General features: G+C 41.7%; 1 protein-coding gene across 2 annotated transcripts in view; it reads left to right on the plus strand.

Annotated features, from left to right (window-relative positions):
- dok6 (docking protein 6) overlaps positions 1–15,391 on the plus strand; it is a 107,079-nt gene that overhangs the window by 59,444 nt on the left and 32,244 nt on the right. For both annotated transcript variants that reach the window (XM_077244488.1, XM_077244489.1), the window contains exons 3-4: positions 417–531; positions 6,256–6,375. In XM_077244488.1, the coding sequence (XP_077100603.1) occupies positions 417–531; positions 6,256–6,375 (235 nt within the window). The remainder of the gene's footprint in view (positions 1–416; positions 532–6,255; positions 6,376–15,391) is intronic.

Here is a 15,391-nt window from a genome sequence, read left to right on the forward strand (position 1 = left end):
AAAAATATGATAAATTTCAAAATGTATACATTTAAAAATCATGCACTAAAATACGTTTTTTGAGGTCACAACATAGTATTGTACAAGGAACCGCAGCACGTTTTCACAATGAACCAAGGTTGATGTAACCCTGTCTAAAACATACTTGAATGTATAGAAATATTATGAACATTAAGATTTATTTTAAATTTCCAATGTCCAACTACTCTTTGGTGTTTGTCATTAGTGTGACAATAGATAGGGCAAGCATTAACTCTCATCTCCATTGCACCATAAATTCAGGCACAGCAGTAATTTCAAATCATTTCATTTTCAGATAACAGTAACTACTTTACCTCAATGTCATCCTCCTCTCTTCGTTTCCTCCTCCTGAGTTTGTTCATTTTGGTAATGAGTTTTGTCTTTTTCTTCCGCAGATTACTGAGCTTCACAACATTAAGAACATTACGCGAATGCCACGAGAGACCAAGAAACACGCAGTGGCAATTATTTTCTGTGATGAGACGTCAAAGACATTTGCCTGTGAGTCAGGTAAGCATTGTCTCCAGCTATGAGAAAAGTCTTTGTTGTAGTGCTGGATTGTATCCAAAATGACTTCATTTATTCTATATTTCAAGATGCGCAAATATTGATTTTCACATATCAGGGATAATCGTTTATTCTTTGAGTTATTCCATTTATACCTTGAAAGTGGAGAAGGTGCTGCAAAACATTAAGACTAGTAAGTGTTAGAAGAGCCCATTGGGATATACAGGGATTTGTGTCTAAGTGAATGAATATGGCCAAAGGCAACAGATAGATCAGCAGTTAGAAAACAAAACAACAAAAGAAACGCATAAAACACAAACACGCATTTGAAATATGAATGGGATGCTTTACTCACCATTAGCTTGGCAGCAGAAAGTGTCTTTTCCCATGTGTTTTCTCTCCTCTCACACTGAAAATCGTGTAGTGGAAATATGGCAATGTCAAAACTGATCAAAGTGTTCTCGCTGGGGGAAAAAAAAAATACATCCAGAATACAAAGATGAGTTAGCACAAACTTGGTTGCGAAATGATTTTAGAATAGTTTTAACATTCAGTTCTGGGGTTTACCACAATTTTTTTTTTAAAGAAATTAAGGGTTTTATTCAGTAAGGGCTCATTAAATTGATCAAATGTGACGGGAAAGACAATATTACAAATTATTTCTATTTCAAATAAATTCTATTCTTTTGATCACAGTTTCCTCAAAATTATTAAGCAGACAACTGTTTTCTACATTGATAAAAATAAGAAATGTTCCTTTTAGATTATGATTTCTGAAGGATCATGTGACATTGAAGACTGGAGTAATGATGCTGAAAAGAGACAAGACAAGCATAAGAGACAATACATTAAAAAACATTAAAAAAACTTGACCGATAAAAAATGAGAAAAAGCGTATAGCTCCTATGGCATTTGAAATGCACATGTATGAATGAATAAATTTAAATAAATATGCTTTATCCGCTTTTCCACATCATATTTTGAACCGGTAACCTGCATCTAGTTTAACGTAGTACTAAATGCACAGATAAAATGCTGAATGAGTATTTAAATTACGTCATTAACATCAGTAAACACCTCCTTTTTATGTAAATGGCTTTATTTAAATATATTTATAATTTATAATGAGCCTAAACTCACTCGCCAAATTCAGCACTATTGAATGGCATTTCATTGAAAAAGAGACATTTACATTTATTAATTTAGCATTATAACATTTGTATACATTTTCTTGTGATCATGGCAGCAGTTATTTATCAGATCATTGAAAAGAACGTCATACCCAGGCACAAATCCATGGTGCAGTGTAGACAAACACGAACACTCTTTAGTCAGAGTGTACCTGACTTTTACAATTTCTTTAGTGAGTATGTGCTGATTAACCATAATAACAGCAGGTCCAAATAATTCTTAGTGAATTCCACCCTACAATAATGTGGTCACAAAGACATTATTAGACCAGAAGAAGAGAAAACTTGTCTAAATCTAGCACTGAATTTGTCCTTTGCCTTCACATTTTCCTGTCGAGCTAAATTCCCAGGTAGGAGAGAAGGGGAAGACGGGAAGGAGAGGCAGTGGAGTGGATATGCACAGGGTGAGCAGCATGGTGGACCCGCTGGGATATCATTAGCACCTCTGGGGTCTTCCGCACTGCCAGGGGGAGGCGAGGAATGTTCTCCTGAATCCATTTACCACAATAACCTCCCCACCCCCAGCTCTGCCTCGACTCTCTTCCACTCCCTCCAGAGCCAGGATATTAATGGGAAACGGGTAGTGCGGGCATAGGCCATAAATGAAGAGCTGTGCGAGATATGGGCGTACACCAAGGGTTTGCCTTGAGGCCGTTTAAATGAAGTCTTCAGTCCTTCAGTGTTGCATCTGTGACACTTTCAAAGACTTTTCTGTGCTTGTTTGTTGGTATTGTGTCCTGCTGTATTTGATCACCTTGTTGTCCTTGGGAGTAAATCACCTTTGTGTCAATGTGGACCTCAGGCGCGTGTGTGAGTGTGCTAAACTCTCCTTGTGGCTCTTTTAATTTTGGCACAGGTAGCCGCCCCCTCTCGAACTTCCCCTTTCCCACTAACTCCGGCCATATGGAGCTTGTGTCCCTCACATGTCCGCCACATGTAGGAACTCGACCTCCCTTGATCCTTCACTTCCACTTCCTCACCTCCCCTCTGAGTCTGTCGGGTACACTTGTGCTGATCTGACCCTTTTCTTCTCTCTCACTTTCTCTCTCTCTCTTAGAATTATCATGTCTGACTATGAGGGCTGTGATTTATAACTAATTGGAATCAAGATTTCACATTTTGATCAATGTGCAAATTTAATTGTTTTCAAAGGTTTTGGGGTCGTTATGATTTTTAAACAAAAATGAATGCATTAAACAGACCAAAAGTGACAGTAAAGTATATTTTACATTGTTACAAAATATTTCTATTTAAAATAAATGCTGTTCTTTTGAACTTCATTTAAGAATCCTAAAGACTGGAGTAATGATGCTTTGCCATCACAGGTATAAATAATTTTATTTATTTTTTAAATATATTAAAATAGAAAACCATTTTAATAATATTTCACAATATTACTATTGTGCAAATAATGCAGCCTTGGTAAGCATATGAGATCTATTTCAAAAACATTAACAAATCTTACTGACCCCAAACTTTTGAATGGTAGTGTAGATATTCCTAATATAAAAATTCAGTAGAGCATGACATAAGCAATGCCAAGGTCTTGAATTTGTTTTCAGGGAATGCATGAAAAAAAAAGTATACCTTCTATAAGATGTTTGGTCACATGCATAAATGTAAATGTTAATTTTAAACTTACATTTGATGTTTACCAATGAATATTGCTTTCTTCCTTTTAAGATGCTCTACTTTGCTAAATGAAAATGCTCACCTTATAAAAAAAAAAAACGCAGCAAAATGCAATTAAAAATGTCCCTCCCATGTAAAGACATTTTTTAGTGCTTTAAAGTGGCTTCACCTTCTCAATGCAGGGTCCAGAGACCCTAGAGATCAATGAAATTCGTCGATGATTATTTTCATTATCAATTTGATGTTGCCACATTAATCTATTTTCATCCATCCTGACCCATTTTCTCTCTCCTGACTATTCATCATGTAGTTGTTCTCAGTTCCTGTGCTCTGAGTGAACCATTAAGCATGTTAAGATGTTGTGCTGTAAGGAACTGTGATTCCACCGGGCATCTTTGTGTTTGTGCACATAGCTGCCTGAGCACTTGAGAGTTTGCCATGCTGATGAAGTATTTGTTTATCCAATTTTCCACTCAGTGGGCCCAAAAGAGTGTGTGAATTTAGACACACTTAAAGGTCACCGTCTCAGGAGAGAGGCCATGCAAAAACTCCAACAAAAAGCTTGTATAAAAAAGGAGACAATGTAGACAATGATTTGTTTGTGATTAAATACAGTTAGATATAGATAATCCAAGGCATTGTGGTTTAATTTCCAGCTTTTGGATCTGTGTGCACAACTTATCTGAACTTATTTGATAGGACTTTATTGTACTATTCACTAATGCATTTGGCACTAAAACAAATTATTATTTTTTCTGATTGAATATTTTGAATGGTGTCTGCTCACATTACTCAATCAAGCAAAATTAAAATGTGAATAGACATACAGTATTCATTTTAAGCTTCTACAGCTGAAATATACTTAGGAAAACATCAAGCAGACAGCAATTGTTATTCAAACAAGCTCCGCTGAATACGCAAACTCAACCATGTTCACGAACTAATTGCCGCATAATTAGATAAATCTAATCTTATAATGTTGAGCTTTCAAACCCATGTCACAAGGAGAAGTGGTGTGGACGAAGCTCATTTTGTAGTTGCCGTTGTCATAATTTGTGCCCCCTTTGTGTCATTGTACTTAACTGCATTAGGTGCTTTTGAGTGGATTTTCATTTGCAAGGTTTTACTCATTAGAATGATTCTGTTCAGAGTCTGCTGTAGATTAGCCAGGAGCTTTTCAGGAATTCCATAAACTAACTGCCAAGAAAAAACAAACAAGAAGTCACATAAATACATGCAAGTGGCTTACTCAACATGCTCCACTCCTACAGAATGCTATTTGTGTTTTTCTTTTGTGTGCACACAGGGGCCAAAATAACTATTGCAACACCTGCCAATAATGTGTAAACTGAGAAAATGTGCCACCCATAAATATTATTTTTTACTGTGCATTAAGCTCTGCATTATTTACATAACAATAAATATATCACTCTATACACTAGCAGTTAAATGTTTGAAAGAATTACGATTTTTTTGTGTGTTTTTGAAAGAAGTCACCAAGACGTTATGCTCACCAAGACTGCATTTTTAATTAAATTAAAATTAAATTTAAAATACAGTAAAACAGTAATATTATAAAATATAATTACAATTTAAAATAATATATGTATATATATATATATATATATATATATATATATAAAAAAATCTTGACTGGGCTAACGATGCAAAAAATTCAGCTTTCAATCTCAGAAATAAAATACACATAGAATATAGAATATTTTTTGCATCATTAGCCCAGTCATGATTATTCAGAAATCATAATCTAATATGCTGATTTGGTGCTCAAGAAAGATTTTTATTTATTTATTATTATTATCAATGTTGAACACAGTTTTTGCTGCTTAATATTTTGTTCACAGCACCATTCAAAAGTTTGGGGTAAGAAGAAGATTTAAAACTTTTATTCAGCAAGGAGACATTAAATTAATCAAAAGTGACTGTAAAAACATATGTTACATTTATAATGTTACATTTAGAATTCCATTTCAAATGTTCATTGAAATAAAAAAAATAAAATTAAATATATATATAAAAATATTAAGCAGCAAAAACTGTTCAACATTGATGATAATAAGAAACCATGTTAAAAATAACTAATAATAATTGAGTGGCAAATCAGCATTTTATTGATTTGAAGAATCATTTGACTTTGATTGAAAAAAAATCAGCTTGGCCATCAAAGAAATAAATTACATTTTATAATATATTAAAATAAAACAGTTAATTTAAACTGTAATAATATTATTCAATATTACTGTTTTAATTGTATTTTTGATCAAATAAATGCAGCCTTGATAAGCATAAGAGACTTCTTTCAAAAACATAAAAAAATCGTATTATTCCAAACATTTGACCGATAGTATATAACATAACTATATAAAATATAATTTATATATGATTGTAAGTGTAATAAATAGTAAAGTTCACCTAAAAAAAAAAGAAAACCTGTCATCATTTTCCCTCACATTGTTGCAAACCTGTATGATTTTATTTCTTCCATCATTGCACTACCTAAAAATGGTCAGTAATTCTGTTTTCTTTCTTGACAGCCAGTTTTTTACTCACATTTGGCACTTGGCGAGTATTTTTAGACTGTGTCCAAACCTATAAACTTGCCTGTCTGTCTGTCACTTCTGTATGTCTCTCTGGACATGACTACTGGCTATTTTAGTTTTAAAACACAAATCTCTTGTAACATTAAATATTCATAGAAAGGCTAAGCTGTTCAATGACTAGAAAAATAACATCCATCACCAATGTAGCCATCGCAAATTGCTTGTTTTGTGCATGAATCTGTAAATGTGTTTTTCTTCTACTTGTTCCCTGTTTGCTGCTGTCTCTTCAGTAGCTGCTCCTGTATGTTTGCATATAAACATGATGATATGGATGTGTGTGTCCACAGAGCTGGAGGCTGAAGAGTGGTGGAAGTTATTGTGTTTGGAGTGTCTGGGCAGCAGACTTAATGACATCAGCCTGGGAGAGCCGGACTTGTTAGCAGCAGGGGTGCAGAGGGAACAGAACGGTCAGTATCCAATTAGAGCCCAGCTTTTTGGGTGATTTTTACTCTTGTACTCCCTAAATAATTCTATTACAAGGACCAAATGTGTTTGTTAAACACAGTCCCTCCAGGTCTGTTCTCATGTTTATAAATGATCTGCTCGGGCCAAGGATCTTTACTAAGCACTAATGGGTACTGCCGTGCATCAGAGCATCAGCCCATAATGAAGCTTGTCATAGAGATGGATGAGATTAGGATGCAGAAGAAAGCTGGATGAATACGTATAGCACCTCTGCATAAAAAAATTTAAAATAAAATTTTTTAAAAGTACTTAAGAGAATGAGTGAGATTCTTTAGTGAATTCAATTTGTTTCCTTCTAGAATGAATGGCAATGTTTTAAATTTAAAGTTACATTTTAAAGCCATGGTTCTAAACGGGTTTTGCTTTAGGACCCAGATTTTACATTGGACACATCAATGACAACCAAAGAAGTACCAGAGCTGTTCACTGTACAAAAATGAACAATGTTTTAAGAAACATTAAATTACTAAGGTTATTACATTACATGTTTTCATTTGATTGTTTCTTGCTCTTAGCAGCAAGTAATTCTTAGGCCTTATTTACACCTGGTATTAAGATAAAAAAAAAAAAAGGTGTAAAAAGTTTTGAGCTTGTCTAGAGGTAGTGGAAACCTCCTTTGACTGAATTTCTTTCGTAGTGTAAAATTTCATGTGATCGAATGCATTCGAACATCCACAAAAGACCGCCTACTGACCAACATTATGGGAAGCGTGGTAACCAGATGGGATTGAAACTTTGTCGGCTGATGACCCAAGTTTAGTTTGAAGACACAAAAAACGTACCAAGCACAATGTTGTCTTATCCATTCTTGATTTCTTACATGCACTCACCAGAGAGGATACTGGCTCCACTCTGAGATTATAGAATCTCGCGAATGTGTTGGGTGTCGCCCAGCCTGCAACTCTGCAGATGTCTGTCAGCGAGGCGCCATGCGCTAGAGCCCAAGAGGAAGCTACTCTCCGGGTGGAGTGTGCCTTCACACCAAGGGGACATGGTCGACCATGCTGCTGGTATGCTAAAGCAATTACTATCCAGTAGTAACCATATCCAGTGAGACAACCTTTGCTTGGAGAGAGCCTTCCCCTTCAGCTTCCCACCATAACAGACAAAGAGCTGGTCTGAAGTCCTGAAACACTGCGTTCTGTCTATGTAAGCACAGAGGGCGTGTACTGACAGTGCAGTGCCAAGGCTGGATCTGCCTCCTCCGAGGGCAGCGCTTGCTGGTTCACCACCTGATCCCTGAAAGGAGTGGTGGGAACCTTGGGCACATATCCAGGCCGGGGTCTCAAGATCATGTGAGAGTTAGCCGGCCTGAATTCCAGGCACTCTTCGTCAACCGAAAATGCCTGTAGGTCCCCTACCCTCTTGATGGAGGCCAAAGCGACCAGGAGCGCTGTCTTTGTAGACAGGATTTTAAGCTCCACTGATCGCAATGGCTCAAATGGAGCTCTCTGCAGGGCAGATAACACCACTGCGAGGTACACGTTCTGCTTGGTTTTACGGCTTTCAGTGCAGAAACGAAAGCTGATGTTCTCTGTGTATTTTTCTGCTGTCTCCGGGCACGTTCATATATAAATTGCAGGAGCTTATTTCATCCATTAGATCGAAATATCTGAAAAAGCTCATCCATTTAGCTGCCTATAGACTCTCCCCTGAAAGAAATCAGGACAGAAGTGGTTGAAAGTGGACACACACACACACACACATACACACACATACACACACACACACACACACACACACACACACACACACACACACACACACACACACGCACACACACACACACACACACACACACACACACACGCACACACACACACACACACACACACACACACACACACACATATATATGTATATATACATTGCCCTTGCCTTTATAGTTTTTGAGCATGTCATGCAACCTGTCCATGTTGCCTACTTTGGCTAGTTCCTGCAAAATGAGAGTTTGCTTGCACACAGAGTGAACAACAAAAATATGTTTTGAGGAATGTCCTCATTTTTCACTTTTTTTAAGGTTTTGAAGTGCCCCATTATGCCATTTTAAAGTTTCCTAATGTTGTTTCGGAGTCCCCTACAACAGGTTTACATGCATCATATGTCAAAAAACTGTTTAATTTTCTCATAATATACATTTGCACATCAACATATTTTCAATTATTTTCAAACGACTCGTCAGATGAATCAATCTCTCTAAATCCCTGCTTTCAGTGAGCTGCTCTGCTCTGATTGGCCAGACAGCTCAGTCTGTTGTGATTGGTCTACCGCGTGCAGCGCATGTGTCGAAAACAAAACCGCCCATTGCCATGCCAAGCTCTGCGTGTCCTGAGGCTTCCTACGCTGTAAACTAAACACAGTAACTGTGCGTTCACACCACAGCCGGTGAGAGCGGCAAAATTTGCGCTTGCCGCCCTGCCAATGGCGCCGTAGAAAGATTCATGGACGCTCTGACTTAGATTGAATGCTTGGTCTTTTTTAAAACTTTATTGAAAGGGGACGCAAAGCAAACAAGCATGTTGATCGTTATTTTTGCAGACTGACCAAGTAGGGTATAAGTTAAATTCATGGAATCTTTTAAATGTGAAAGTAAGAAATTGATTGATGTAAAGTGACATTTATAGTGACATGTTTGCAAACTAAATAAACCAATTAAAAGCCATTTATGTGGGGTGTCTTTTGTGTTCATGGTTAAGTGCTCATCTAATTTGCATTCCCGCTGAAAAACGCTGGCAATCTCGCATTGTTTTCCTCTTGAGGAGCCGAGACTGAACTCCAGGCCGTTCCAGCGGTACAGTGGTTGTGGCAGAGGGACGTAACGTCTCCGTTCCCTCCTCAGGGAATGAGGGTTACAGACGTAACCGAGACGTTCCCTTTCATTCAGTCACTGCGAATTAGGTCAGGGGGTACACTGGGAAGCATATCTCAGTGGAAATATGCAACACAATGCCTGCCCGAAGGGAGGACTTGTCTTACAGAATACACATATGACCCAAGTACGGGATGCATGTGGAAGACTCAGAGGTATCCAGCCCACAGGGTGAAATGTTTGAACCTCGAGCGAGAGGGAAAGGAACGAGCTAGATGGAGACTTACCGTGGAAATACACAAATGGGGGTCACCCAACGGGGGAACCAAGCACATGGAAAACCTAGCCAATCACGAGGGCTGACCAACCAGGTATGTACTCTGGTGATGGCATCATCAGTGTAGGAGGAACTCAAGGTCTTGGAAAGAAGAACTCATCTGAGTGAAATATCGCACGTATCCAGTCTGAGGAGTGGAATGGTGAGCAAGCGATGACATAGAGCGGGTCCTATTACCGGCCACTATGGGCGAGTACCTGAGAGGATACTGGCTCCACTCTGAGATTATAGAATCTCGCGAATGTGTTGGGTGTCGCCCAGCCTGCAGCTCTGCAGATGTCTGTCAGTGAGGCGCCATGCGCTAGAGCCCAAGAGGAAGCTACTCTCCGGGTGGAGTGTGCCTTCACACCAAGGGGACATGGTCGACCTTGCTGCTGGTATGCTAAAGCAATTACTATCCAGTAGTAACCATATCCAGTGAGACAACCTTTGCTTGGAGAGAGCCTTCCCCTTCAGCTTCCCACCATAACAGACAAAGAGCTGGTCTGAAGTCCTGAAACACTGCGTTCTGTCTATGTAAGCACAGAGGGCGTGTACTGACAGTGCAGTGCCAAGGCTGGATCTGCCTCCTCCGAGGGCAGCGCTTGCTGGTTCACCACCTGATCCCTGAAAGGAGTGGTGGGAACCTTGGGCACATATCCAGGCCGGGAATTCCAGGCACTCTTCGTCAACCGAAAATGCCTGTAGGTCCCCTACCCTCTTGATGGAGGCCAAAGCGACCAGGAGCGCTGTCTTTGTTGACAGGATTTTAAGCTCCACTGATCGCAATGGCTCAAATGGAGCTCTCTGCAGGGCAGATAACACCACTGCGAGGTACCAAGAGGGTACAAGAGGAGGAACCTCTAAGGAACCTGATGACCAGGTCCTGCTTCCCCACAGACTTACCTTTAACTGCATCGTGATGTGCGGCGATGGCAGCAACATACACTTTGAGGGTGGAGGGAGACAGCCTTCGCGCCAACCCATCTTGCAGGAAGGAAAGCACGAAACTGATCGGGCATTTTCTGGGGTCTTCTCGGCGAGAAGAACACCAGGTGATGAAGAGGTTCCACTTCAACGCATAGGCGTGTCAAGTAGACGGCCCTAGCGAAGTGATGGTAGCCACCACCGGAGGTGGTAGGGTACTCAAACCTGCCGCAGTTGACCCGAAAGGCCCAAACGGGCGAGGTGCCGGAGCACCAGATCCCTTTGTTTCCAAACCTGGTCAGGGGACAGGGCTAACCCGAATGGGAGAACCGTGTACTGGTATGCCTGCACCTCGAAAGCAAACCGAAGAAACAGTCTGTGTGGAGGAAGAATGGAGACATGAGAGTACGGGTCCTTCAGGTCAATCACTGCAAACCAGTCCAACGGATATACACACAATAGAAAATGCGTTAGGCTGTCAACATCTTGAACGGAATTCTGTAAAGGGTTCGGTACAAGATGCGCAGGTCCAGGATTGGCTGTAACCCTCCGCTCTTCTTGGGTATAATAAAGTAGGGGCTGAAGAAGTCGGACTTCATTTCGGCTGGAGGGGCGGTCTCAATTGTACCCTTCGCCAGTAGGGTGGCGATGTCCGCATGAATGACAGGAGCATTGCCACTTACCACAGTATAGCAGATTGGGATTATACGGTGCACACTGCCATCCGCGGCCTCTGAGCGCTCAGAGATGGGAATGTCAGTTCTTTGGAAGAAGAGGCTCTCCCCCGGCCCTCCACCGGGGGGAAGGAGTCGCCCTGCAACCACTTCCTGGAACGAACTGCAACCTATTTTTGAGCTACCCGTAAGGGGAGCGGCGCCTGGCGTTCGGTAGGCACACAGGCTGGGGAGCCTTCCACCTCCACTACCTCCACGGCTGCTGCTGGGGCCGGGCGGGATGGGTGGAACGCGCAATAAGGCGCCCCCTGCGGCGAGCGGACTGAGGCGTCTGAGCTGGCGGCTGGGTGGCAGCAGCTGGCCGCGGGGTCAGAACATGTTTGATTGCCATCTTCTTCTAGGTCGCCGAGATCTGTTGGGCCGAGTCCTCATCCGAGCCGCCGAAGAGGCCAGCCTGGTATATGGGGAAGTTGAGAAAGCGAGTTTGGTCAGCCTCGCACATATCAACCAGGTGAAGCCAGAGGTGTCTTTCCTGGACCACGCATGTGGTCATCTCCTGACCCAGGGAGCGTCCGGTCACCTTCGTCGCCTGAAGAGCGAGGTCGGTGGCGGCATGCAGCTCTTTGATGAGCCCTGGACCAGCCCTACCCTCGTGCATGTCAATGAGTACCCTGGCCTGGTAGACCTAAAGGATGGCCATAGCATGTAGTAAGGCGGCAGCCTGCCCAGCAGCTTTATAGGTCTCTGCCACCAGAGTAGACTAAAACCTACAGGCTTTGGAGGGGTGCTTAGGGACGCAACGCCAGGTGGAGGCGCTGAGGGGACACAGTTGTGTTGCCACAGAACACTCCACGGGGGGAGCCCCAGTGTACCCTTTGCCTTGGCCTCATCGAGGGCAAAGAAGACGGAAGAGCCCGCTGAGTATTCGGGAGAAGTCAATGGAGACTTCCACGATCTCGTGACCTCCTCATGCACCTCCTGGAAGAAAGGTATTGGGGGCGGGTCATAAGATCGTGGAAGTCTCCTTTGACTTCTCGCGAATACTCAGCGGCCTTTTCCGTCTTCTTTGCCCTCAATGAGGCCAAGGCAAAGGGTAAAAAGGGGTTCCCCCCGTGGAATGTTCTGTGGCAACACAACTCGCCAACCCCAAAAACCAATCATCCAGCAGCGAGCACTTTCACGTCTGCCCGGGAAAGCATGGCTGTCAATTCCAGATCCGACTCGGGCAATGCTGGCACACCCGAAGGCGGCAGCACAGCCGAGTCTTCATCTCCGGAAGACTCCAGCCCACCTTGTGATGCGGCGAATCATCTGGAGCGCCAAATGAGACACGGGGCGGGTCCAAAGACCGGCCTGCAATCTCATTCTGCACGCTCGCGGGTTGCAGTGCACAAGAGGGGGGTGTGGCCCGAAGAGGAATCGTCGAGGTTCTGTTCCACACCGTAACCCTCAGGTCACCCTGGTCACCAGTCAAAGTATCGCCTCTCGCGGAGGGGATAGAATGGGGTGTGGCAGAGGGGAGGTCCACGGAGGTCATCGAGTCTTGACCGAAGCACTGCGATGGTCATGTTCCCGCAATGAGAACATGAATCATCCAAAAATGGTGCCTTAGCGTGATCTAAGCCCACACATGCAAGGCACCGATTATGCCCATCAGATGCAAAACAAATCGATCGCAGCCAGAGTGCGCAGGGCGAGACATCTTTAAAAAGACATGCCACGCGCAAGCTCTTTTTGTGAGAGGAAAAAGCTCAGCAGAGTGATGAAGCGCCCAGGGAGAAGCACACACACTGATCCCAGAATGCGAGATTGCCAGCGCTCCTCCTTTTATACCCACGCGGTGGGGCGGAGTCGCGGCATGCAAATTCCGCCCACCCAAGGCATTTTGGCGCCATTGGCTCGTTTTCTAAAACTCGAAGGTGATAGGCCTCTAAGCGAAACCCCCATTTCGTCATTCACTGACGTAACTCGCAGTGACTGAACGAAAGGGAATAAGCGTTCTAGCGCGAACATGTTGCCTATAAATAATGTTGTGCCTTCTTATTAAATTCACATGATCAACCTCTCCTCTATTTTGCTTGGGAACTAATGTGGTCGGAACCAAAGTTTACTTGACTGCGTTCTCTGGAATTCTCTCAAGCGGAGGACTTCTACATTCGATCGTCAGCTTTCCAGAGGCGTCCTACACCGTAAACTAAACACAGTAACAAACAATGATGTCAATTTTACCATATCAATCCGAGCGCGAGTCCGATGATGAAACCTTGAAAGAACTAGTTATTCAACCCGAACCTCCATCGCAAGGACAACTTGAGCAGGACATTTCTCAGTGATACGCCACTCAGTTTGAGGTACATTATGAGATGTTGCAACTGTAATTCCTCACCATCAGCATGAACAAGTGCATGGCTGTGGCGAACAGGATGGCCGAGGGACGTGAGAGAATGGCGCGAGGCCGGTGGTGCGATTGCTAATGAGCAACACCTGTGAAGCACACCGGTCTCGCATCTCTCACGGAGGAGCGGAAGCATAATGGAGGAGCGACGACGTTGATGATCGAGAGAGGAACAGGCCTGGTTTTACGTTGTGTTTTGGTTTTTGTATTTGTACTTTATTTTAGCCAGCAGTCGTCCACGAGGGGCTGCTGGCAGTTACATTTTTTTTCGGTAGCCAGCAGTCGTCCGCGAGGGGCTGCTGGCGGTATTTTGGTTTGTTTGTTTTATTTTAAATAAAGTATATTTTGTTGTTCTAGGGATGCACCGATCCGATACTCAGCATCGGTATCGGCTCCGATACTGCCATTTTTGCCGGATCGGGTATCGATCAGACGAGGCCGATCAAAATCCGATATTGTGCGTGTACTATTCTGTGTTATTGCTAAGCCCCACAAAAGCACCAAAAACATTATAAAGCACCATAAAGTTTTTGTGCACTAAATTACAAGTGTTCTGAAGCCATTATAGTATAATGTGAGATAGAAATTAACATTTAAGTCATTAAATTCAAGATCACGTAAACTTTTCCCTCCGCTGCGGCTGTCAGTCATTCTTCATTCAGTATTCAGCGTCGCGTTCAGTTACGACAGTCAACATGATGAAACCCTCTCCAAGATGATTCAATGTTACTATTATTATACTTGATCTGTAGATAAAGGTCTATGGTTTCGCATAAAATAACTTTATCTTGTTGGGCCTTAACTTAATCATGTTTCTACCGGGTGTCTGCTAGATCACAACAATAGAGTAGAGTCCACAATAATTGTTCTTCACGTGCACAGTAACTAAAGTTTAAAACTGTTAAAATAAAAGGCTCAGTAAACTATTGCGTAGATAGATACTGTATAATACACTACGCATCAATATGTCTTTCCTTTGTGCTTTGAACTTTTCAATGCGGACTCGACGCGCTGTGACTCCGTGTTGCTTCAAGCGCATCATTCTACGCTCGGGATGCGCATAAGCGCTTTGTGCCGCACTGTTTTGCTATGGAATGCCAAAGCTGACTTAATTAAAAATAAATAAATACATACATAAATAAATAAATAAATATACAAATAAATGTAAAAAAGCAAAAATACATAAATAAATACATAAATAAATATACAAAGAAATGTAAAAAAGTACGAATAAATGAGTATTTATACTTTTATTTTCTTATTTATGTATAATTGTATTTTTTCACACATTTTTTTATTTTTTTATTTATTAATTTATTTATTTACACTTTTATTTATTTCCACATTCATTTATGTATAAATATTTTTATGTCTACATTTATTTATATTTTCACATTTATTTATTTCTACATTTATTTATTTCCACATTTATTTATTTCTACATTTATTTATTTCTACATTTCTTTTTCCGTATGCTAATGAGGGGGGCGTGTTTTACCTCAGACATCAGCAATCGAGCTCAGAGTGGCAGTGCTGAAGCTTTAAGGCCACAGTGACACCTTGTGGTGTGTGACCAAACGAAACTTAAGAAGTTTGCGGACAATATCACATTTTAAGTCATGTATATCACCCTAACTGTATGTAGGGTAGGCTATATAGGGTTAACACACATAGCACACATGAACAGAAACTGCACTTCAACGGGTCTGATAGCAGACACTTGGACATGGAAGCGCATTAAAGTATCCACTATTAATAACAATGTAAACGCGGTGGATAGGGCTGATAAGAGCTTGCGTTTATTGTCGATGAGACTCGCACACCAGTGCAGAACGCG

The sequence above is a fragment of the Siphateles boraxobius genome, unplaced genomic scaffold, assembly GCF_051911475.1.
Source record: "Siphateles boraxobius isolate OS27281-9 unplaced genomic scaffold, OSU_SipBor_1 26, whole genome shotgun sequence".
Classification (NCBI taxonomy): Eukaryota; Metazoa; Chordata; class Actinopteri; order Cypriniformes; family Leuciscidae; genus Siphateles; species Siphateles boraxobius.